The sequence below is a fragment of the Phocoena phocoena genome, chromosome 17 (genome assembly GCF_963924675.1).
Source record: "Phocoena phocoena chromosome 17, mPhoPho1.1, whole genome shotgun sequence".
Classification (NCBI taxonomy): Eukaryota; Metazoa; Chordata; class Mammalia; order Artiodactyla; family Phocoenidae; genus Phocoena; species Phocoena phocoena.
In genome coordinates, this window is record NC_089235.1 from 46,897,041 (window position 1) to 46,923,482 (window position 26,442).

The window sequence follows — 26,442 nt, forward strand, 5'->3', positions numbered from 1 at the left end:
TATAGATTCATATGCTGATTCTTTTTGATAATTCTAACTGCTAGATATGTGGTCAGCTTCCTATTTCCAGGTCTTCAGGATTGCCTTGATGGGTTTTCACCATACAAGGGATAGTTTGGAAACAACTGGCTACAACAAGTCTCTCCTAAGTACCAGTTCCAAACTGGCCTTCAGACCTATCCTGAATTCCTAAGGGAATGAGATCCATTCTGTCTACTAAAGTTCCAGTTGTCACTCTTACCTCTAACCGGACCAAGGAATTGAGATCTTAATCATATAAGACTCGGATCCAGGATGTGGAACTCAAATATGTTTAATTTGGTATCTATTGCCCAAAAATTAGGCAGGACTATGCCCCATCTGAGCAGGAAGTAGTCAGAACAGTCATCACCCACTTCCCTGAAAGATTTGGGGAAAGATAAAAACCGAAGTAAGGATTAAAACCAAGTCTCCCTAAAACAGGGTTCCTCTGTTTATGATTAACATCTCTATCCAAAATGATTGTTCCCTTTCTTGTCCAATATCTGTCCTCAAGATTGAGGAATATCAAAGAAAAGTGTGGAGTGAAACTGAGTGAGGCCCTGTGGGGCTCCCAGGCTTGGAGGCCCTTTTGTCCCCTATTTCTTGTAGGCAAGACTCCAGCCTCCATGACCTTCCCTGAGTTCCAAAGGCAGATTCGAACAGAGAAATGTAGTTTTCTTCGAGGTCAGGAGCCCACTGTGTCCCCCTTTGCCTAGCAAAGAAATAAAGCTATCCTCATCTACTTCACCCAAAAAAAAAAAAAAAAAAATAGAACAAACAAAATTAAAAAGCAAATGACAAACTGGGAAAATATTTGCAGTAAATATAACAAAATTCATATTTTATATTATATTCATGTGATAAATATAACAAACTCAATAAACAAATACTTATTGAAAGAGCCTAATCAGTTACTGTGCATTGGGAATATATACCGACGGTAATAAAAGCAAAAGACCAGAACAGGTAACTACAGAAAAAAAGACAAATGACTAGTATCACTATGAAAACAATGTTCAATCTAAGCAGTAATCAAATAAATGCAACTAAAACTAATAATGAGATACTAACTACTCCTATCAAATTTATCCAATATTTAACAAGTAAATCTGGTAAGGGTATAGTAAGAAAAGACATGTTCATACATTGTTAGGCAGGGCTACAAATTGTTATCTGATTTCTGAAAAGAAATCTGCAAGTGAGTATGATGGCCTTTAAAATGTTCATGCCTTATACTCTAGTAGTTTTATTTCTAGGGAATCTACCTTAGGAAAATAGTATGAAATTGAGACAAAGCTTATATACAAAGATAGTCATTTTGCATTATAGCAAAACAAACAAAAAACCAGGAAACGACTTAAATTTCTAATTATAGTCAAATAAATGATACATGTACTCATTAGGATATGTAATATATAATCTAACAAAACTGTTTCTGAAAAATGCTTAATGTCATAGAATAATGTTCATAATATTCTGCTTAGTGAAAAAAGATGATCTTAGCTCAAAAAAATACGAAAAACGCAGAATATCTCAAATTATAAAAATATGTTTGTATATATTTACATAGGTTTAAATGTAGGAAATTGTCCAGAAGGAAATACAAAATATGGAAGGTGGCTATCTCTGCGTGTTGAGACTGAATGATTTTATTCTCTTAATTCTCTATAATAATCATATATAACATTAATAATAAAAATTATTAGAAATTTAAAGACACAAAACAACACAAAGTAATTACACAAAGTATTTTTTTTCTTTTGGCCATGCCATGCGGTTTGCAGGATCTTAGTTCCCCAACCAGGGATTGAACTCGCTCCCCTTTAGCAGTGAAAGCACAGAGTACTAACCACTGGACTATGAGGGGATTCCCAAAAAGTACTTTTACATATTGTTTCATTGCATTTTAACAAAAGCCTGTTAAGGTGTATAACTGAAGAAACTGAGGCTCAGAGAAGTTAAGTAACTTGACAAATTCACTTTAGAAATAAGCTAAGGAGCCAGGATTAGTCAATAAATGTGACCCAAATGGCTATAACTGTCTAACACTGAGAACACAAAGATAAATGACAAGGTTTCTGCACTCAAGGAACTTGAGTCCAGTAGAGGAGAGAGACAAGAGTGCAATAGAAAACTACTAGAGCTAATCAATGAATCTGATAAAGTAGCAGGATACAAAATTAATGCACAGAAGTCTCTGGCATTCTTATACACTAATGATGAAAAATCTGAAAGTGAAATTAAGAAAACACTCCCATTTACCACTGCAACAAAAAGAATAAAATATCTAGGAATAAACCTACCTAAGGAGACAAAAGACCTGTATGCAGAAAATTATAAGACACTGATGAAAGAAATTAAAGATGATACAAATAGATGGAGAGATATACCATGTTCTTGGATTGGAAGAATCAACATTTTGAAAATGACTCTACTACGCAAAGCAATCTACAGATTCAATGCAATCCCTATCAAACTACCACTGGCATTTTTCACAGAATTAGAACAAAAAATTTCACAATTTGTATGGAAACACAAAAGATCCCGAACAGCCAAAGCAATCTTGAGAAAGAAAAACAGAGCTGGAGGAATCAGGCTCCCAGACTTCAGACTATACTACAAAGCTACAGTAATCAAGACAGTATGGTACTGGCACAAAAACAGGAATATAAATCAATGGAACTGGATAGAAAGCCCAGAGATAAACCCACACACATATGGTCACCTTATCTTTGATAAAGGAGGCAAGAATATACAGTGGAGAAAAGACAGCCTCTTCGATAAGTGGTGCTGGGAAAACTGGACAGGTACATGTAAAAGTATGAAATTAGAACACTCCCTAACACCGCACACAAAAATAAACTCAAAATGGATTAAAGACCTAAATGTAAGGCCAGACACTATAAAACTCTTAGAGGAAAACATAGGCAGAACACTATATGACATAAATCACAGCAAGATCCTTTTTGACCCACCTCCTAGAGGGATGGAAATAAAAACAAAAATAAACAAATGGGACCTAATGAAACTTAAAGCTTTTGCACAGCAAAGGAAACCATAAACAAGATGAAAAGACAACCCTCAGGATGGGAGAAAATATTTGTAAATGAAGCAACTGACAAAGGATTAATCTCCAAAATTTACAAGCAGCTCATGCAGCTCAATAACAAAAAATCAAACAACCCAATCCAAAAATGGGCAGAAGACCTAAATAGACATTTCTCCAAAGAAGATATACAGACTGCCAACAAACACATGAAAGAATGCTCAACATCATTAATCATTAGAGAATTGCAAACCAAAAGCACAATGAGATATCATCGCACACCGGTCAGAATGGCCATCATCAAAAAATCTAGAAACAATAAATGCTGGAGAGGGTGTGGAGAAAAGGGAACACTCTTGCACTGCTGGTGGGAATGTAAATTGATACAGCCACTATGGAGAACAGTATGCAGGTTCCTTAAAAAACTAAAAATAGAATTACCATATAACCCAGCAATCCCACTACTGGGCATATACCCTGAGAAAACCATAATTCAAAAAGAGTCATGTACCAAAATGTTCATTGCAGCTCTATTTACAATAGCCAGGACATGGAAGCAACCTAAGTGCCCATCAACAGATGAATGGATAAAGAAGATGTGGCACATATATACAATGGAATATTACTCAGCCATAAAAAGAAACGAAATTGAGTTATTTGTAGTGAGGTGGATAGACCCAGAGTCTGTCATACAGAGTAAAGTAAGTCAGAAGGAGAAAAACAAATACTGTATGCTAGCACATATATATGGAATCTAAGAAAAAAAAATGTCATGAAGAATCTAGGGGTAAGACAGGAATAAAGACACAGACCTACCAGAAAACGGACTTGAGGATATGGGGAGGGGGAAGGGTAAGCTGTGACAAAGTGAGAGAGTGGCATGGACATATATACACTACCAAACGTAAAATAGATAGCTAGTGGGAAGCAGCCGCATAGCACAGGGAGATCAGCTAGGTGGTTTGTGACCACCTAGAGGGGTGGGATAGGGAGGAAGGGAGGGAGGGAGACGCAAGACGGAAGAGATATGGGAACATAGGTATATGTATAACTGATTCACTTTGTTATAAAGCAGAAACTAACACACCATTGTAAAGCAATTATACTCCAATAAAGATGTTAAAAAAAAAAAAAAGAAGTGCAATACATGTTATGGACTCTAAGGTAGGGACAAGTTCAGGTTTCAAAGGAATACATAGAGCAAAGAGTGGTCAGTTTTACCTAATTGGGGTAGGAAAGTTTTAAGTGGCAACTTGTGAGAAGGTAATCAACAGATGAAAACAAAAATGGTAAAAAAGGTGGAAAGAGTGTTGCAGACAGAGGGAAACAAGATTTAGTGACTGACTGGATATAGCAAAGAAAAAAAAAAAGAAGCAATTTAAAATGACTCCCAAATTTCAAATTCGTATGACTGGGTAGAAGGTAGAGGCACTCAATGAGACAGAGAAAACAGGAAGAACACATTTCAGGAGAAAGATGATGAGCTTGATACTAGGTTTGAGATATCTGTGGAGCCTTCCAGGAGAAAACGTCTATCATGCACTTGAATTTATGGGTTTGGAGCTCAGGAAAGAATAACCAGGCTACAGATAAAGTTTTAGTTGTTATGAGCATCTAGGTGGCAGCTGATTCCATGGGAATAAATAAGATCAGCCAGGAGGTCATGTATAGGGAAGGAGAGCGACCAAAGTGGGAACCCAGGAGTACATTGGTACATAAGGATGGGCAGAGATTGAGGAGGAACAGTAAGAGAGGTAGGAAGAAAACACAGAGTCTTAATATCCAAGGAAGAAATGACTTCCTGTTTTATTTTAATTAACAGGATATTTGTGTCACCATAAGTATTTTCAGCAGAAGGAAAGATAAATGAACAGCAGCTATGATTACAAATATAAGTAGAAGAATACTTCATTCCTTACTTCATCTCTGCTGATGAGTTCATTGGAAAAAGTAAGTCCAGGCATAAGTCCTCTTTTCTTTAGCCAGAATATAGCAGCAAAAGATCCCGAGAAGAAAATTCCTTCTACAGCAGCAAAGGCCACCACCCTTTCCCCTGGGAGACAAAAAATAGTTTCACTTTCTGAAATATCATATACTGCAGACATTTTCAAGCTTATATATGTATAATATATACTTTTACATATATTTTTTAATAATAATATCACAACTGTTTTGCCAAGAAATACAATCAACAAGTTAGTGCTGCGGCCAAGTTTTCAGAGGAGGAAGTTTGCCACCTCTACCTACTAGAGCAGAAAGGTATGTCAACTTCAGGTCTTAGGTCCAACACTGGACTCCTGCAGGTCTTGGAATGTGGACAAAGGAGAGCCTTCCACACGCAAAAAAAGAGGTGATATATCTGTGCACCACACGTGCCTGTGAGTGCAGGTACGTGTTTGTTTGTTTGTTTTCTTTGTTTTTTTTTTTTTGCAGGTACGTGTTTGTGAATGCAATATGTACATACATGTATGTTTGAACACTATGCTCTGTTGACCCTTTTGAAAACAAAAATATCTCTTTAGACTAGTGACTTATTTGTTTTAGGATGGAGATTTATCATTAATTTAACATAGATTAGTATATTTTCATCTTGCTATTAATAAGGTAATAGGTATAATTGATTCATTTTTAATTGACATAAATGTGATGCCATGTGAATGTTCATCTATAAGGGAACTAGACTATAATTTTATACAAACTTTGAATAAGAGGAACATTGTCATTTTAACTATTCTACGCATTCACATGAATGCTACAGAATGAAAATCATAACAGAAATAATTATAGAAGGCTATTCTTTTTGGAGAAGATTAAAGGATTATGAGGGGTAAATTTTACAAATTTTCAAGAATAGATGTGAGCTACAAATGTTCCAAAACATTTCTTCTAAAAGCTGTAATGAATTGTAAAGGCCTCATGATTTTAGAGATAGGAAAGTAGGATGCATTTTTAAGATACAGCTAACCTCTATGATGCAATGCAATAAGATTGTGTAACTCATACTTATTTTGATGTTTGAAATGTAATTTCATTACGTATATTAAGGTTGAATCTATATATTTAATGTTTTAAAGTTCTTTAAAGATATTTTAAAAAACTAAGCAGTATATCTCACTTTTTAAAAAAACTAAGCAGATTGTCACAGGATGACTGCCACCCTCCTCTATTTTCTCTATTTCTAGGTTACTTCTTTGGTAGTATCATGAAAGACATGCTTTTTGTGAGCCTGTCCATCATTTTCTATCCACACTAATCTTTTCAGTGCATATTGAACACCCTGACATTTCCCTTTGTTTTTCTCTAAAGCCAATGTTTCTCAAAATGTGCTTCTCAATCCACTTGTGAGAAAATCAGCTGGGTATAAAATGCAGATCACTCTCTGGTGAGAACCAGGAATCGGCAGGATTTTTCCACAAATTCTCCAGATGATTTTATGCACACTGAGAATCACTGCTTTTCTCATTCTTGAAATGAACTGAAAGCAATGCAGACATATATGTTTCTTCCCTGATACACTACATCTTGCCCATATCTTACACTACATCACTGGTTCTCGACGTGTGGTCCAGGGATCCCTGGAGATCCACAGACCCAGGAGGTCTGTGAAGTCAAAACTATTTTCATAGTAATAATAAGACACTATTTATCTTTTTTACCATCATTCTCTCATGAATATACAGTGGTGTTTTCCAAAGGCTACACAACATATTCACAACAATCTGAAAAGTCTGGTAAAATACTTCTCCTTTTTCTAACTACATATCTGAAGGAGGTTGGATTTTCTTTATATACTTCAACCAAAACAACATTCTGCAACAAATTGAATGCAGAAGTAGATATAATCCAGCTATCCTCCGATTAAATCAGACATTAAAGAGATTTGCAAAAATAGAAAACTAGGCCATCCTCATTCCAGTGAGAATGGAATGGCCAAAACTAGACCATTCCAATTTTTTGGGAAAATACAGTGTTTCTTTTCATAAACATACATTATTTATTTCAAAATGCAATGGGTTATTACTGTTAATTTAATATGCATTAATAATTAAATATTTTGAAAGTTTCTTGGCTTTAATTTCTAATATGAAAATAGCAATAGATATAACCAGTCCTCAATAATTTTTAAGAGTGCAAAGGAGTACTTAGACCAAAAATTTTGAGACCTCTTTCCCCACATGATGAATAAAACCAGAAAGTAAAGACAACCAATTGTGAAATAAATAAGAAAGGTACTTAGAGCTATTTAAATTAAATATCTGAATATTTTAATTAAATGTAATAAATATTTATATTATAAGAAACAATGTTAATCGCTTCCGTAAAAAAATGTTATTGGATCTCAACTCACCCAAAAGGGTGTTTGCGTTTAACTTATCTGTGAAAAATAAGCCTGTTATTGCAAACTGTTTCTTGCCTTAGTTGAGTGCACTAATTTACATATTTGTTCCCTGAAAAGTGTTAAGACTTTGACTTGCTTTATTTTAGGGAAAATAAACATTACTGAAAGCATATAGTCTTGCTCTAATATTCTTGTCAGAGTCTATGTGACTGATTCTTATTTACCTGTAATTATGCGCTGACATTTAACCTTTCAACTTTCAATTTAATAAACAGAATAGATAATAGATTTAGATTATTTTTCACCAGTTTCGAATTAATTCTTAGGAATAGTGATACTACACCATGTAAAATAGCATTGTATAACCCAAGGTTAATTTGATCATATATAAATTAAAGCTACATACCAAAAGTAGATTTTCTATCTGCTATCCATCGCAAGGCCCAATCTGCTTTTTTCTTAACATATGGCATTGTTTCAATTGCATTAAATAAAAATTCCCTGTAAAAACAAAAGATTAATGGCAAAGTTATTCACTTGGTTTTTTTGGGTTTTTTTTTTTGTTTTTATCTTTGGCTGCGCCACACGGCTTGCAGGATCTTAGTTCCCCGACCAGGGATTGAACCCAGGCCCTCAGCAGTGAAAGCGCCGAGTCCTAACCACTGGACCACCAGGGAATCTCCAATTTACTTGTTTTTAATCAGACTATATTTGATTCTATGCAATTCTATGGTATGCAACAGACCTGTAGTTTTTCTGTATTTTTGCATGTCCATAAAATATAGAAGTGAAAGTAAAACTCAAATTAGTGCTTTGGATCTGGTCTTATACAAAATTGACTAAATTAGAATATTTAATTTCTAAACAGAACAGTGTGTGAACAGTTTTTTAAGATATACTATCCAAAGATTTACTGGTCCTATACAAGTTTTTTTTAATCTAACACATTATTAAGCAATAGAAAATATTGTACTCCTAAACTTCCATATTTGAATAATCGTTCCCTAATATTTAGTTCCTTAATATTAACATAATCAAGCAATAGGATAAACCTTTGTAAATAAAATCCCAGCAGTAATACCTTTTCTTAGGATCTCTGATGTAAGTGTCTATTAGCAAACTGTACATCTCTGAGTGAACATTTTCGATGAGAATTTGAAAGCCATAGAAACAGCGAGCCTCTGGAACCTGCACCTCCTGACTAAAGCGCTCCACCTAAGAAGATAAGGGAAACAAATATATCCAATTCTATGGGCTCTCATTAAACACTGCAAATCAGAATCTGGACATCAGAATTACCACTTAAAAATCACCTGTCATGCCACAGACAGGTCAGAAAGACCTTATGAATTATTTTAAGCAGTACTACTTAATCCATCAACCCTCCACAATTAGTTGCATACTATATTCTTAAGCAATTAAATAAACTGACCTATTAGGTGGAGATGCTGCCTATAAAGCCAAATAAATTTCAGAACATCTACCAAAAATAATTATTTTGCTTTGTAGAATTGACCTTAAGTAGATCTACTGAAGCCCCTACAAGCTTATAATGAAAATTTGCATCTTCCCATTCTTTTTAATAAGAAAGCATGTCTTCTAACCAACCATAATAGAAGTTTAAAAATGGGAAGCCAGACCCAGTGCTCTATTGCAGAGCTCTGGAAAGATTATTAAGGTGCAGGTTCTCTATTAGGATTACTATCTAAGGGTAAATTCAAACTCATGCTTATGCCTTGTAAGTAGTTTTGATTGGTACAATATGCTTGATTTCATGATATTTTGGGGGGTCAAATAACAGAAATGTATCCTTGCCTCTGACACTTCATCAGAAAAAATTTTTTCAAGAGTTAAGTTCATTTCTAAGACATCATTTTTCAGACTCAGTCTGATTATCTTACCACCATTACTATCATTTAACTGCTGAATGAGAACAAAAGTGGAAACAAAAATCTTACCAAATTTTCATTCACAATTCCGTCACTGGCTGCAAAAAAGGCTAAGATGTGAGAGATAAAATACTTCTCTTCTGATTTAAGCTTGTTCCAGTGAGGGAGATCCTTTGATAAATCAACCTGAAGTAAAAAGATTTTTGAAAGTTTTAACTTAAATTCTTCTCGAAGTATGGAAAACTGACTTCCATTTCAAAGTTAAGGTAGGACATCTCATTGGCAGTAAAATGTGAAAAAGAAAAAAATTTCATCATTCTTGCTATAGACTGAGTATTTGTGTCCCCGCAAAGTCCATATTGAAATCTAATCCTCAATGTGATGATATTTGGAGGTGGAGTCTTTAGGAAGTGATTAGGTCACCCTCATGAATGGCATTAATGCCCTTATAAAGAGACCTCAGAGAGCTCCTTTGCCCCTTCTGCCATGTGAGGACATAGCAAGAAGACAGCTGTCTATGCAACAGGAAGCAAGCCTTCACCAGATATCAAATCTGCAGGCACCTTGATCTTAGAATCACCAGCCTCCAAAACTGTGAGAAATAAATTTCTGTTGTTTGCAAGCTATCTACTCTATGATATTATTATAGCAGCTCAAACTAAGAAAGTTACAAAGGAACAGAACAAAATTAAAACATTATGAAGACATCTATCTTCTAGCTAATTGAGAAGCTGGCCAGGATGTCCTTTCAAAATATTAAAATTAACCTATTCTCACCACAAAAAAGAAATGGTAACTATGTGATGGGATACAGGTGTTAGCTTATACTATGGTGGTAATCATTTTGCCATACATAGTGTATCAAAGCAATACGTTGTACACTTTATACCTACACAATGTTATATGTCAACTATATCAATAAAGCTTGGGGGAAAGCCAAAATCTGGAAGCAATGAAGGAAGGGGCAAAATGGGGAGAGAGTAGAAACAGTCAAGAAGGAACTGAGGTGAATAAACTAATGCCTTTCAGCAGCCATTTCTTTAACATATTATACATATTTACCATTGTGTTAGACAGATAACTAGGCACTTGCTAAGCAATTGTAGCTGCTACCTTACTGCTGACTAATCTACTTTTATACCCAGAAGTAATGTCAGGCACATAACAATCTGGGTTTTAAAACAATTTATAGATATGGCTTCCTCTGGAAATAGAAATATTTTGGAAAATGTTTATTAGAACTAGTCCTTGGAATTAATAGAAATGTACTCTAGAGTTTGGTGAAATTTACAATTGTAAAATAGTCTTTAAATGTACCTTGTAGATATCATTTTGTCTCAGGAAGATCTCTTAAGTATGTTTCATAATAACCTCATAAACATTTGAAATATGTAATTGTCTTTTGTCCTTCTTTTATTTATTCTAACAAAGCCCTAATCTCTTTCACCATTTCAAAAAAAGACTAAAGTTTCATCCTTTCAATCATTTATGTTCTTTTCCAAAGTCCTTTTTCTCATTACTTTATTTTTTAAATGTTTACTGAGCACCAACTACATGCCAGACACTGTGCTAAATGTTGGGGATACAATGGAGCAGAGAGGAAATATTTGTATACATCTTTTAAAATATGTAAGCCAAAAATCATGTCCTATTCTATTAAGAGTTCACTCGGGTTTAACTGACATCTTCCTGGTTTTTGTGTATTATACTCCTGATACTAAATTTTAATATTACAATATGCTCTCTCTTAAATATTAAACTTATCTACATTAGTCATTTTCCATTCCTAAAAGGTAAAACTTTTCCCCCAGCTTTATCTCATTTGAATAAACTCTCAATTTTACAATCTAAAGATTGATTACAAACTACTGGTTAACAGAACTGCCTGGGTAGCTTTGAAAAAAAAACCCAAACACCAGAACTTTATCTTCTGAATCAAGGCTTCGATGATCAGGCATATTTAGGAATAAAGCTAAATCACTGATAAAACAATGAAATCTAGAGTTGATTAAACTGTAACTTACATAATTTGTTTAAATGAATAATATGTGGAACTAAAAATGTGTTTGACTTCCCAATTAATTATGTATTTGAATCTTTCTATCAGCTGTCTATAAAACATGTACCAACTTTATATTTTAATTTTTTAAAAATTAGTGTTTTTTAAGTCATAGTACTACACATATTACATTTCCTAAAAGATGCAAGAAATTTTTTGATGAATTAAAAAAACCCAGGTATCACAAGTATTTTTTTAACATGATGAATGAAAAAGCCACCTATGTACTCCGTTTGTTCTCTTAACCACATCTCACAAAAAACTTTCTAAAAACCACAGTTAGAGACAGTCAGGTGTGCCTAGCACTATGGCCCAATTTGAAAATGCTGAGTTTGGGTTTGGGTTGGTTTTTTGCTCTACATGCCAACTACAGTATAACAAAGATGTTAATAACGTTAACAAATATAAAATAACAAAGATGGGTAGGTGGGTAAAATCAATGTAACAGAAGCTTCAAAATTGGCGCCTTCTGATTTCTAGTATAAATCTCCCCCCTTCTGTGCAAAATAATAGCTTACATTTATTTGGTGCTTGCTAAATGCCAAGTAACATTCTACACTTCTAGTTAATCCTAACAACCAGAACTAGGTACTATTAGCCCAATTTACTGATGAGGATACACAGAGAGGTTTCACAGAGCAACTTTGCCAGTGGCACAGCTAGAACGTGGTAGAGCCAGGATTTGTACCTAGGCAGCCTGGTTCCAGAGTCTGCATTCTCAACAGCATATGTAAAGAGTCAATTTCTCAAAAAACAGATAAATAGATCCAAATATATCTAAACAAATAGATATATCTATCTATATAGATAAATATGCACACACAGAGAACAGAGTGCTATACAGGTATCATCCATCGTATTCAAAAATGAAGACAATGATTATTTGCAGACTATGGAGCAACCGCTTGCATGACCAACTACCCTTTTACCAAACCAGCGAGGATCTTCTGATTTGCTGTGTTCAACTCATTTCCTAGGCGGAAATTGCCACACTACAAGAAAACATTCCACAGCTGTCCTGTCGGCACAGCTGTGCCAGGTTTGATGTGGCTGAGGGCAGGGCCAGGCTGGGAGGAGCACCGTGAATTCAGGCCAGCACCTCAGAAGCGAGTGCCCTGCCCAGGCAAACTCCCCATGTGACAGCTCCTTCTGCACCATCAGATGAGCCTCTCATCTGAAAGGAGGGTCTCTAAGGCTTTCACTATTTCATGCTTTAGCTATGGCTGCAATTTTATTTATTCCACTAACCATAAGTAAAGACTAGTCTTATTTGGTCACAGCAAACCAAAACTCTGTTTAAAAATGGAAAATGTTCTGAAATATATTGGAGGTAAAATTCTGGCAGACTGAGATGACATTTTTGCAGCAGAAAACATGTTTATAGACAGTAATCTAAACACAAAACATTGCAGAACCCTGTATTTAGTATTTAGTACTATTTAGTACTAATAGTATTTAGTACTATTTAGTACTTAGTACTATTTAGTACAAATAGTATTTGTATTTCAAACATTATCTTATACAACTGATCTTATTCAATGTACCTTATAATGTAAGTTAAACATTTTTAATGTCCTGCAACAGAAAATGTGAACACTGCACTAGAGAACATGTTTGCTGATGACGGTGCTGCTACTTACCTCTTCTGCTGTCCAGAAGGAGGCCTGTGCCTGTTTATACATTTTCCAAATGTCAGGGTACTGGATTGGAAAGATGACAAATCGGCGAGAACTCTTTCTTAGGAGTGGCTCTTCATTTTCATTGGTATCTGAAGATAACCTCTGTGAAAAATAAAGTACAAGCACCCATTTTATGGAGAGATTTCCTCTTTATTCACATCTAAACACACATCTGGGGAAGTTCGGGATACAGCATCGTTTTGGGAGCCAGTGTCCCCAGCTTGAATCCTTACTGTTATGTGGTAGCTGGTTAATGGTGTTTGCTTAGTTGTGTGGCTATAGGAAATTCCTTAACTTCTCTGAGCCTTGGTTTCCTCATCAGTAAAATAATACCTACCTTAGAGGTTAATTGTGATGATTAAAAGTGTTTTAAACAGAGGCTGGTGCATAGTAATCTCTCAAAATATTATTGTCATTATTGTTACTTTGAGGATAAGTATAAAATTAGACCCATAAATGTCACAGTGGACAAATTTCTAAAGTTGTAGACAAAATGCCCCTTCAGTGCCTCTCACAGAGACAGAATGCTGGCATGAATAGGCTACTGTTATGAGCTACTTTTTAAATTTTAATGTTTTCTTTTCTAATATTAACTGAAATTATAATACTTATCTGAAAACTCCTTACCAAAAACTTAGTAGCCCTTGTTTGTCTGACCCTTCCCATGTACCAATTGGTTTTTGCTATTTACATGTTAACATTCCTTTACTGCATATGGTCTCACTGGGGCTGTCTGAAAGCTCTATGGGATAAAGTAAGAAACACATACCTAAATACATACTGCTTGGAAAGAGGATGGCACTCTAAAAGGGGACAGTGCCATATATGTGTGTGTGTGTGTGTGTGTGTATATATATATATATTTTTTTTTTTTTTTTAATAATCAGCAAGAGAGCAGAGACCAGTTTTTATATATTGTGTTGTTCCCAGAGTACTGTGTCAAGTGTAACATCAATAAACATTAGCTAAGTAAGTGAATGGGCTGTTAATTTCTCTTTACCTTGTGCTCAGATTACTGGATACCTTTAGATTTTTAAAAATTTAACATAAGACCACAATACATTAGTGAAATAACCTAATAACCACTCAAAGCAAGCCTCCTCTGAGTGCCCTCACATCTCCTCCTCCCCCCACTACACCAAAGGCCTGGATTAGGTGCCTAATATAGCACGTAGCTCACTGCAATTTAATTCCCTGTTACTTCTCTACAGTCTCTTCTAGACCATGCTTCTTAACAGCAAAAACCAACTTTACACTTGTGGAATCCCTAGAGCCTAGCATAGTACCTGGCACTTACTCAATATTCATTCCACAAATATTTAAGCAAATTTTAAAAACGGAAGTGGTCAAGTTTTTTGTTTGTTTGTGTTGCCATTGAGGGCTCTGCAATCTCAAAAAAGCCGTAAGATCCTGACACTGCAGTTCCAGGCTCTAGAACAGGAGATACACATAAGACCATGTCCTCTGGGTCCGGTATTAAGGCTGCTTTTGAACTGTCACCACACAGATGCTTTATATACCTTATTCTGCTTAATCTGTACAAGTCAGTCAAATAGTAACAGTATTCCCATTTTACAGATGGGACAACTAGGTCTTGAAGTACATAAATAACATACCCAGGATCCCACAAGTGGTAAGTGGCAGAAATAAGATTAGAACTGAGATAGGTCTGAACTCAAAACCTTGCCTTAAACTACATCCATACATATGTATGGATGGCAGCTAGTAGGGCCACCTACATCTAAAAACCAGAATTCAAAACAGTGAGATAACTAAAGTTAAAAAGAGTAAACACTACAATTAACCCTTGAACAACACAGGTTTGAATTGCACAGGTCCACTTACATGTGAATATTTTCCCATAAAAACTACAATACTATTCCATCCACAGTTGGTTGACAATCAGTGGGTGCAGAACCATGGATACAGAGTGCCAACTGAAAAGTTATATGTGGATTTTCAACTGCACCAAGGGTCAGTGCCCCTAACCCCCAGGTTATTCAAGGGCCAACTGTAATATCTCCTACTAAGCACAATTAATTTAACAAATGGTACTGATGTAACCAGTGAAATGACAGGAGGAGGAAATCACCAAATTTGATTTTAGGAAAAAGCAAGAAAATAAAAATGATTTCATTATAAATAAAGTTGAAAGAACCAAAGCGATCCTTTGGTTCTTACCAGCCAAACTGACAAGGCTTAAAGCAGTGATTTTTAACTGGTGCAAGCTTCAATAATCTCAGAGTAAAACTTTCTCAAAATGCATTCGCCTTCTCCTTTACCAGGTTAAAATCACTACGTATAATGAGATCATTGAAGTGTGCTGTTGATGAGGATGTATTTCACAGGTGAATGATAAGACAGTAAAGATAAGATTGAAAATCAACACTTTGGAAATTGCCGCCTCTACGGCAGAATGTGAAGTGAACCAAATGACCATATTTCACTCTACACTGTTCATTAAAGTACAAAATTGTGTTCACTTACAATAAGCACAAAGTATTATTCATGTCTTTAGGCAAGTCATTTAATCTGATCATCATCACTTGTTTAGGAGGGTTGTTAAGAAAAGAAGCTGAATTAGGAGATACTGCCACGTAAAGAGAGGGGCTTTCATGAACATAGACTTTTGAACTGGGTTAGAGATGACATATTGCTTATTTTCCTGAAGCTAAGAAAAATCCACACACATTTTAAAACAATGTCAGGAGAACCACATATCCCAAAGTTCTAGGCTCTGCAGGGTATGCTCTGTGGATGTGGGCTAAGAACCCATATTTTAGAAGAAAAAACAATATGAAAAAAGGCATGATGGCATATGACATTTTTAAGAATTGGAAGTAACTTTCTATATCTGGACTTTATGGTATGTGGAGGACGACAGAAGAAGATAAACCAGAAAGGCAGAAAACACTTCACAATGACTTTTCCAAGTGTGCTCTTAAGAACTATGTGGTCCCTCTAGTGTCACAAACATTAGATTTAAAATTTCACTCTAAAATGTGTTTTTACAAGGACCTACTGTATAGCATAGGGAACTATACTCAATCTCTTGTAATAACCTATAATGGAAAAGAATCTGAAAAAGAATACATATACATGTATAACTGAATCACTTTGTTGTACACTGTAAACTAACACGTTGTAAATTAACTATACTTCAATTAAAAAATAATGTTTTTAATCATTTAAAACAGTAATGAAAGTAACTGACAGAAATGTTTTATACCATACAGAAAGGTAGCCACTAATGCATGGACTTGTGTTTCCAGGTTGTCCTTTTTTTTTTTTTTTTTGGATGAACTCAGATGAAAGTTTCTCTAGCTATCTCTGCTTAACTGAAGAATAACACGAGATTAAAGACAGGCAGTTAAAAACAACAACAACAAAAACCCTGTAAACATTTGTCTCTATTTTTCAGGCATGACCCAAGATTTTTTTTTCAAAACCAACCAAAAAGGAAAAAAACAATAATGCTAATAGTAACAATAACATAATAGTAGCTCTCTTGTTCGAAGTTAAGAACTGTTAATTGAAAACTGGTTAAATTAAGGAATCACAAGAAAAGTATATATGCCTTAAACTATTTGATTTCACTTAAAACATTTACATTTATTTGCTAATCTTCTGCTATAAGGCCAAAACGTTGTCGTTGTCACACTGATTGGAGTCCCAAGACTTTCTGACATTAAGACAGCACAATGCAACACCTATACTTTCTAGTTTTAACACACTTAGGGTAGCACAATCTCAGTGCAAAATCCTTATCTCTTTTATGATTCTCCCCAATCTTTTTATACTTGTTTGCTTACATCTAATTCTACAGAATTTGTTAACAATTCATGTTTATTGAATTTTCCAAAGCTCTCAGTTTAAGTTTTCATAGAAAAAACTTTCTTTTCATACTCACATATTACTAGCTTCCACATATTTAATTAAATTACAGTCACTACAGGACTTGCCTGGTGGTCCAGTGGTTAAGAATCCACCTTCCACTGCAAGGGACACTGGTTCGATACCTGGTCGGGGAAGTAAGATCCCACATGCTACGGGGCAACTAAGCCCACGCACCACAACTACTGAGCCCGCATCCAGCAAACTACAGAGCCCAAGCACTGCAACTAGAGAGAAGCCTGCATGCCACAACGAAGAGCCCACGCACCAAAACAAAAGATCCCGTGTTCCACAACTAAGATCAGACGCAGCCAAAAATAAAATAAATAAATAAATTTAAAAATTCAAAAATGAATAAATTAATTAGTCATTACAAAACAAGTACTACTGGTATAAACAGCACTGGAAATAGAGACAGCTGATCCTGGTGGCAACAGAAGTACGTGAGTGCATCAGACAGCAGCATACTAGCCATATGCATTTTGAATGCTACGGGTATCCACATATTTTACAGGGTTGATAAATCCACAGAATTGGCCAGTAGTGAATTAAGAGAACTTCTGAAAAATACGTGAGGTAATTCTTTACTAAGTTTGATATAAATCTTCAACTATCATCTATACACCAACTTAAAGTGATGGGTTCATCAAAACAGACTTACTATTCCATTGATTTTATAAGTAATTATAAAATAATATATAAAATATATTATATGTAATATATATGTTATATATATTAACTTAATTAACTTATTATTATATTATACAAGCTATATATATTACTTAACTTATTATTATATATAATAATATATATGTTATATTATTACTTTATACTTATTTTATACTTATTATTTATACTTATTATTATATATTATATATGTTATATATAAGTTATACATATTAATATATAATAATATAATATATAATTACATTAATTATATATAACAATTAATAATCAATATATTAATTGTAATATTATATTAATAATTAATATAATTAATTATATATTAATAATTAATTTAATTATATATTAATATAATTATAATATAATAATATATATTATTATAACTTACAAGTTTTATTATATTAACTTATTATATAAGTTATATATATTAACTTAATTAACTTATTATATATAATATATGTTATGTATATTAACTTAAAAAATTATACTAATAAAATAGACAAAAGTCAATTTTATCAATTAGTGTTGTACTTATGATTTTTTTTGGAAAATTGGCCCAGGTTTTAAACCATGCAAGGGCCTTGAATGTAAATATATATGAATTTTGCCATAGCTATTTTCCTATCGCCATTTGATACAACTATTTTGACAATTTCTTTTTTACTCAGTGTCATCATTTTGACAAAAAGAAGCAAACAAAACATTTTTTAACTTTCAGCTGTTAAAATATGTACTCCATCTCCAAGCTTTATCTGAGGTTAAGGGGGATGTGCCTATTTTTTGCATTTTAAATGGATATTAAGATGTTGATTTTTTGGAAACTGTTGGAGCAGGTCAAAGTGGTCTGCTTTGGTATATAACACTTTGGCATCTGGCTTTAGCATGCAGTCTACTGGGAGCCATTGAAAGTTTTTAATCAGGTAAGGAACAGAATCAGATTTGTTTTATAATCACTTTTGGAGAAATGTGACTAGATTAGAAGAGAAATTGGAGGTGGAGATAACAATGAAAAGATTATTGCACTATCCATCTCTTGCCTGAACGAGGATATCAGCTCCAGAAACACAAAAGACTGATTTAAGGGCTATTCAAAAGTAGATTTAATAATTCCTGCTAAAATTTGGATTCTGGACAACAGGATAAGGAAGAGTTGAAGATGCCCTTGAGGTTTCCAGCTCCAACAACTGGATGATCAAAATGAGAAATAAGAGACTCAGAAAGTGCTCAGCACCTGGAGAATAACTGAATCAGACAAAAACTCTTACTTCTCACAGTAGATGTTTAACAAAAGCTTAATTTGAATTAACTCCCCTCACCAACCCAAGCCATAACAAGTTACAAACACAAAAGCCTTTTAAAAATCACTTTGGTCGGGCTTCCCTGGTGGCGCCGTGTCCGCTGCCGATGCAGGGGAAACGGGTTCGTGCCCCGGGCCAGGAAGATCCCACATGCCGCGGAGCGGCTAGGCCCGTGAGCCATGGCCGCTGGCCCTGCGCGTCCGGAGCCTGTGCTCCGCAACGGGAGCGGCCACAACAGTGAGAGGCCCGCGTACCGCAAAAAAAAAAAAAAAAATCACTTTGGTCAATAAAAAAGATAATAGGCTCAGTTTCAAGATATCCAGAAGGCAGCTGAAAATATAACACTATGGTAGTAGGCAGAGGCACTATCTCCCTCCTTCCTAATGGAGTGGAGATCCTATGAGTAGTCGCCAAGAGGATGGATGTGATTATTCAGGGAGAACATATAGAGCAGCAGCAGCACAGCTGAGAATGCAGACTATCTCTCTTCACAGAAAAAGGGCAGATGGAAGAAGAGCCAGCTGGGATTAAAATTGGCTGAAATGGATGTAAAGCAAAGGTAGAAGTGACCTGACTTGGCTAAAGCAAGGATCAACAGATGAGACAGAAAGGATCTACACTGTGGATTTCAATTGGGCTAAGATGTTTGGAGTTTTCTGCGCCAAAGATTTTCAAATATCTGGGGGGCTGGGAGGCTCAGACTTCAACTCTCCTCACAGGCATTCATTGTGGAGCACAGTTTAAAATCATTCCTGGGAATTCCCTGGCGGTCAGTGGTTAAGACTTTCACTGCTGAGGGCTCGGGTTCAATCCCTGGTTGGGGAATTAAGATCCCACAAGCCCCGCGGCACGGCCAAAAAAAAAATCATTCCTATGGAGAGTCATGGAGAGTTTCTGGGTAGGAATTAACATGAATTAGGATGCCATGAGAAAGATAAATTGGACATCCCTGTGTAGGTTAAATTAGAAAAGAAAAAACATAGATTTTGGTAGCAACTATAGTGTCGATTTCAGAGGTAGAAATGACAGCCTGAATTAAGATGTGGCAGTTAGCGTGAAAAAGCTGCTTGAACAGGACTTTGCTGGAGCTGGGCAGGTTTTGGTGGGAACTGAGACCCTTTTGGGAGTATTTATTTGAGGGGAGTGACGCGGAGGCACAGGTTTAATGATGGATTAATTTGGCAGTGGTAAACAGGATTGGACAGCAGGTAAGACCGGAAGTAGACAACTAAATTTGTTGTAACTGCATAAGTGTTAAGTGAGAATGTGAAATAGCTTCTCATCGTCATTCCTTGGCAACATTCCACCGTCTTTTTCAGAATGGTGCTTCCTGTTTCTGGTCACCTGGTCCCAAGAGTTACTAGGACATGCTAGGGCACCCATCTAGATCAAGATTCCCCAGCTAGCACTCACCCTGCTCTGATCTAGGCTGGCATTCTACACAGCCCCTTCCTCCTATCCACCTCCAATTTCACCACTTTCATTTGCTTGCCTTCACCTCTCTCCTATTCTTCAGGTGAGGTAGAATATTTGGATGCTGTCAGAGCCATACACTATTTGTAGGTGTTTCCATTTTCCTATTCCCACCAAATCTAATAAAACAGATGGAATACTGGCCTAGGAATGAGAACTTGGTTTTAAACCTAGCTCTGCTACTAATTTGTGTGGTCCTGGGCATATCATTTCATCTTTTCTGGCCTAAACTTTCTTACCTTGAAAATAGGGACTATCAATTAGATTAATGATAGTTAATTTTGAGAAACTATAAAAACTTTGAACCCCCTTTCTCAGGAGATTCACAGCTGCACATACAAAATCTACAAACTTCAGGAGAGTCATAAACCCCCTTCAAGGTATAAACTCTTCAAGGCAGTGTTCTTAAAATATGTGTACCAGGATCACCTGAAGTGCTTGTTAAAAATGCAGTTCCCAGACCCATCCCAAGAGATTTTGATTCACTACATCTGGGGCATAGGCCCAGTAATTTACATTTTACAAATGTTTTCTAGGTGATTCTGCTGCAGGTGGCCCATGCTGCACCAATATATCTAGAGAAAAAAAGTACTTAAGGCACCCTTGCATTTCGAGTTAAAAACTGTGGAAGAGGTACTCACTAAAATTATTTCTAGATCTAAAGTACTGCCTCTGTCTTTGTGGGTCTGTGTCAAGATAGGGATAATAAATAAAAATTAACTTCCAGGTCTTAAATCTCAATAAGTGTTGGTACTACTAGCACAAACAAAAATATCTGAGTTGTCCCATTACAGTGGGGAAATTGGTACTAAATATATTTGTTTCAAGAGGAGAAGAAAAAGTTTGAGGGCTATTTACAATTTGTAAACTAGCTATTAAATGTTTACAAAGTCAAAATAAAATAAAATAAAATAAAATCCCAAATCTGGAATCTACAACTTTCTGAAGAAATGTAGGGCCAAGCAAGTGTCTCTGTGAACTGAAACTCTATTAAAATAATCAGATACCACACACAGCAACAGGTTTAGAAGTATTTACAGAATAACAGGGTATGAAAATTATAGTGCAACAATTTGAACTACCCTACAACCCTACAATCTAATGAATCCCAGCTTATTTACAGTTGCTATGTACCTCTACTAATATAGAAGCAGAGAAGATGAACACGTTAACTAAGGTTTTTATTAAGCACCCACAACTTCTGTGGCACTTTGCATAAAGCATTTTACTTAATTCTCTGTGAAGTATCATTTCCACCATATAAACGAAGATAGTGATACCCAAAGATTCACAGCTAGTTTAGCCGGGTCTGAGAAAACTGGCCTCCTAACCTGATCATTTCATTGTTATGAGGATTTCCCGACGCCATTCTACCTATCATCTCCACCCCATCCAGCTGTGTCAATTTCCACAGGCATCCTTCCAAGTCCTTTTACGGATCCCAGAGATGGCATGCATTTCTCCAGCAGAGCCACCAGTCCTCGGCCCTTGCCTCAATTTCCCCGGCTAGGGCTCCAGAACAGGGAAGGATGGGAGGGGGGTGCGCTTTGCCCCGGTCTGAAGTCTCAGAGCATCGCCTTTGGGTAGCCCCGGAACAGAGCAGTGGAGCAGAAACCCGGCTCGCTCCTCACCCCTCCCCGGGGACTGCCTCCCGGGCGCTCGAAAAGACGAAACCCGTCTGCAGCGAGGACTCGAAGCCGGGCCTACACCAGGTTTCAGAAGGCAATGAATAAAATTTCTCACAGCGCTCCCGCACCTTGCAGGTCCCCGCCGCAACCCGCAATCTAGAGGCCAGTCGTGACTGGGGGCGGGAGAGGAAGCAGCAGCAATGTTTACCTCCTCCTGCTGGGGCCTGGACGCTTCCGGCCTTTCCGCGTCTCCCATCGCGCAGACTCCGCCAGAGCTAAGAGAGCAGAGGGAACCAAGTGCCTCAGGCCACCTCCACCTGGGACAGAACCAAGTAGCCGGCGGGTCCTCTGAGTCGGCCCCGACCCCTCCTACTCCTGCCGGCCCCGCCCCGCTCCACTCTGTCGACCTCACTTTCTCGCCTGCCCATTGAAGGACCGTCCCAGCTCCGGCCTGGCCCCGCCTCCCCGGCCTCAGGGACCCGCCTGCTCCGGCCGGCCCCGCCCCACTCCGCGGCGCCGGCCCCACCTCCCCACTGTTTAATGAGGGTCCCTCCCTGCGCCTGCCGGCCCCGCCTCTCCCGCCTCCGGGCCCCGCCCCGCTGCGCCGGCCCCATCTCCCGCCTGCCCAGCGAGGTCTCTCTCTGTGCCTGCTGGCCCCGCCTCCCACGCCTCCAGGCCCTGCCTCCTCCGGCAGCCCACGCCCCCACGCCGGCCCCGCCCCCCGCTCGCTCCCTGAGGAACTCTCCCACAGGCACCCCCCTCGGCACGCCCCCCAGTCTGTGGCCTGAGGGGTTCGGCTTTCGGCCCCTTCCGCGAGGCTGTCCTCTAGTCGCGCGGTGCAGGAGGTGCCCGGACCTGCCAGGTCATCTCTCTTGGTCGAGACTCTCCAGCTAGCTCTCGCCTTGCCTCAGGAACACGGTGTGTCGCGCTAACTCGGCCTGAGAGACCGCCAGGTAGCGGTCGGACCACACACAGGAGGAGCTAAAGAGGAGAGAGCGCTCTTCGCGTGTGGAGCGGTAGTGAGGAGAAGCCATGCTCTCGGTGAGAAAAGAGGACCGCACCGTTACACCACTGGTGAAGAGAGAAGGCTGTCCTGCTTTGTCCTGAAGCGACCGAGAAGAGGTCGGCGGAAGGTGTGCGGGAACGGGTCGGTGGGGCGTCGGGGTGAGGAGGGGGGCGAATGATGGAAGGCGGGGATGGGGTTTGAAGGCTCTGTGGAACTGGTTCAGCAAACTAAGCTTGTAGTGACACTTGCGCTTAGCAAGTGACGGGCGCCGTACCGCCCTGTGAACCGAGCCGCGGGGTCCCGCGACGCCCCTGTGCCGTAGACAGCGATGCCCCTCCGCTTACGGACCAGGAACTCGGGCTTGGGATAAACCCCTGAGGTTACCCAGCCCGAAGGCAGTAGGCTTCCAGGCTCCCTGCGAAACGCTCTTTTCAAGGCCGAAAGTCAGAGTGTGGAGGGGGTACAGACTCCGGGGCTGCCGATGGCCCCGCCTCTCAGAGGAGCTATCTAAAGATAACTGCCCACAGAAAGAAAATATAGTTGGGTCCAAAAACTAGGAATGAAGTGGAAGAGAGATTTCCTTAAGTATTTTGAAGCTGGAATATTGAGGGAACCTTGTCATGCCTTGAACAACATGCACCTGTTCTGTGATTAGCTGATGAGGGAAGTGTGGTTAAAACAGGGTAGAAGATTAAGCTTTGAAAACGATGAAAGTTCCTTCTCAAACCTGTCCTAGAGTTGGGGGATGAGAGATAGCCTTTCTTACTTAGGCAACTGCTAGGGGCCAAGTGCTGAGTAAAAACTTTTACAAATAGTAACTTTAAATAATAGTTAAATAAGTACTGTGAGGAAACTGGGTCTTAAGTTAGATAATTCATCGTAGGCCATGTGGCAAATAAACTAAGAGCAAGGATTCTACCATTTAAAGTCATCAAACAGTATGCTATATGTCAGGCATCATATTCGTATTGAAGATGCAAAAGTGAATGAGACTAGTGGAAAAGAACGTGGATCCTGGAGCCGTATCATCCTGGGCCTGAATTCTAGCTCCCTTTTTTATTAGCTGTGCTACTTTGGACAAGTTACTTCGCTTCTCTGAGACTCAGTTTCCTCAATTCCTTCCTCATAAGATTGTTGTGTGGATTTACTAATATATTACTTGTAAAGCACCTATTGGGGTGGAAAATTACAGTGATAGTTTTCAAGTACACTAGTAGTCAGGCCATCCTAGAGGTCATGGAACAGGAAGGCTCAATTGAGTCACTCGAATCACATGTTTTATTAAATTAATTGAAAACATACATTAAGGGGAAAGAGATGGAGTAGCTAACCTATTTAAGATGGGATGTGGGGAGGGGAGGGAGTGGAAGGACCATACTATTCAAATGTTAATCAGTATTCATATATCCTGTCTTTGTTGCATCAGCCTTCCTGGCTGGTGGTATAGTTACAAAGGCCAGAGTTGAGGATGAGCATGGGGTTCTCAGCAGTGGAGCCAACATACACTTGCTCTTTCGGAGGGATGCAGGAGCAAGTAGGCCTGGTCACAGCTGTAACTTGCCTAAATTAGCCTGCTGAGCAGCAATGAGTTTTATCTGTGTTTCTTGGGAAAAGCTTATGTGAGGCCAGAATAGATGTCACCAATTAGTGGTTGATTTAGCGGTAACATAGTTAGTTGTCAATCTGGAAGTGACATGATCCTTAAAGTATGAATGTTTAAGAATTACTTGGTCCTTGCAGCCCTTTCTATCTGTGACACTCTCATTTGTTCCATTATTTTTGTCTATGTTCAACACATTTATGTTCTGTTTATTCTATCTTTAACATGCCTCACAGGTTAATAACTTGTTTACTATTTATACTTAACATGTCTTATGAATCTCCTTATGTCTTGCAAGCTATTTGCTCCCATACTTAGTTTCTTTCCATTTTTATATTAGAATTGAATAATCTTAATACAGCAGAAACACATTTCAGTGCTTATTATATTGCCTGAAGCGTAGTAGGCAGTATGTATTAGTTTCCCTCAAGATGTTTAAAGTTAACAGGAAGAGCAAATGTAAAATATTATATGTGCAACTGAAAGATCTCTGGGAGTAGGAGGATTCTACATCTTCATAGATTCTGTGGCATATTATATTTTCCTAATATATTTGAAACATTTCTCATCCCAAACACTGTTCCCATCAAAAGGTAGAGTCTTTTTTTTTTGTTTAATAAATTTATTTATTTATTTTTGGCTGTGTTGGGTTTTCGTTTCTGTGCGCAGGCTTTCTCTAGTTGCGGCGAGCGGGGGCTACTCTTCATCGCGGTGCGCAGGCTTCTCATTGTAGTGGCTTCACTTGTTGCGGAGCACAGGCTCTAGACGCGCAGGCTCAGTAGTTGTGCCTCACGAGCGTGGTTGCTCCGCGGCATGTGGGATCTTCCCAGACCAGGGCTCGAACCCGTGTCCCCTACATTGGCAGGCAGATTCTTAACCACTGTGCCGCCAGGGAAGCCCAAAAGGTGGAGTCTTATTCCCCTTCTGCTGTGTTCTGAACATTTGTGTCCCCCAAAATTCTTAAGTTGAAAACCTAGTGCCCAAGGTGATATTTAGGAGGTGAGACCTTTGAAAGGTGATTAGGTATTGAGAGTAGAGCCTTCATGAATGAGATTAGTGCCCTTATATTGGATTGTTTGTTTTTCACTACTGAGTTTGTATGGGTTCTTTATATGTATTTTGGATATTAACCCCTTACCAGGTATATGATTTGCAAATATTTTCTCCCGTTCAGTAAGTTGCCTTTCCATTTTGTTGATGGATTTCTTTGCTATGCAGAAATTTTTTAGTTTGATATAGTCCCACTTGTTTATTTTTGCTCTTGTCTTTGCTCTTGGTGTGAAATCTAAAAAGTTATTGTCAAGACCGATGTTAAAGAGCTTACTGCCTCTGTTTTTTATGATTTGAAATATATTTCAAAACTCAATATATTTTGAGTTAATTTTTGTATATGATGTAAGATAGTGGTCCAGTTTCATTCTTTTGCATGTGGCTGTCCAGTTTTCCCAACACCGTGTATTGAAGTGACTGTTGTTTCTTCATTAAATATTCTTGGCTCCTTTGTCAAATTAATTGATGAAATATGTGTGGGTTTATCTCTGGGCTCTCTATTCTGTTTCATTGATATGTGTGTCTGTTTTTATGCCATACTACAATGTTCTGATTATAATAGTTTTGTAATGTAGTTTGAAATCAGGGAGCATGATACCTCCAGCTTCGTTGTTCTTTCTCAAGATTGCTTTGGCTATTTGGGGTGTTTTGTGGTTTCACATAAATTTAGGATTGTTTATTTTATTTCTTTGAAAAATGCCATTGGAATTTTGATAGGAATTACATTGAATCTGTAGATTGCTTTGGGTAGTATGGACATTTTAACAATATTAATT

General features: G+C 37.7%; 1 protein-coding gene across 1 annotated transcript in view; it reads right to left on the reverse strand.

Annotated features, from left to right (window-relative positions):
- Nucleotides 1-22,318, reverse strand: part of RRM2B (ribonucleotide reductase regulatory TP53 inducible subunit M2B) — a 33,849-nt gene extending 11,531 nt beyond the window's left edge. The window contains exons 1-6 of the mRNA XM_065895223.1: nt 22,219-22,318; nt 12,995-13,135; nt 9,365-9,481; nt 8,488-8,621; nt 7,813-7,907; nt 4,987-5,120 (exon numbers count right to left, since the gene is read on the reverse strand). Of these exons, the coding sequence (XP_065751295.1) occupies nt 4,987-5,120; nt 7,813-7,907; nt 8,488-8,621; nt 9,365-9,481; nt 12,995-13,135; nt 22,219-22,266 (669 nt within the window). The 5' untranslated portion in view covers nt 22,267-22,318. The remainder of the gene's footprint in view (nt 1-4,986; nt 5,121-7,812; nt 7,908-8,487; nt 8,622-9,364; nt 9,482-12,994; nt 13,136-22,218) is intronic.
- Nucleotides 22,319-26,442: the final 4,124 nt, after the last annotated feature.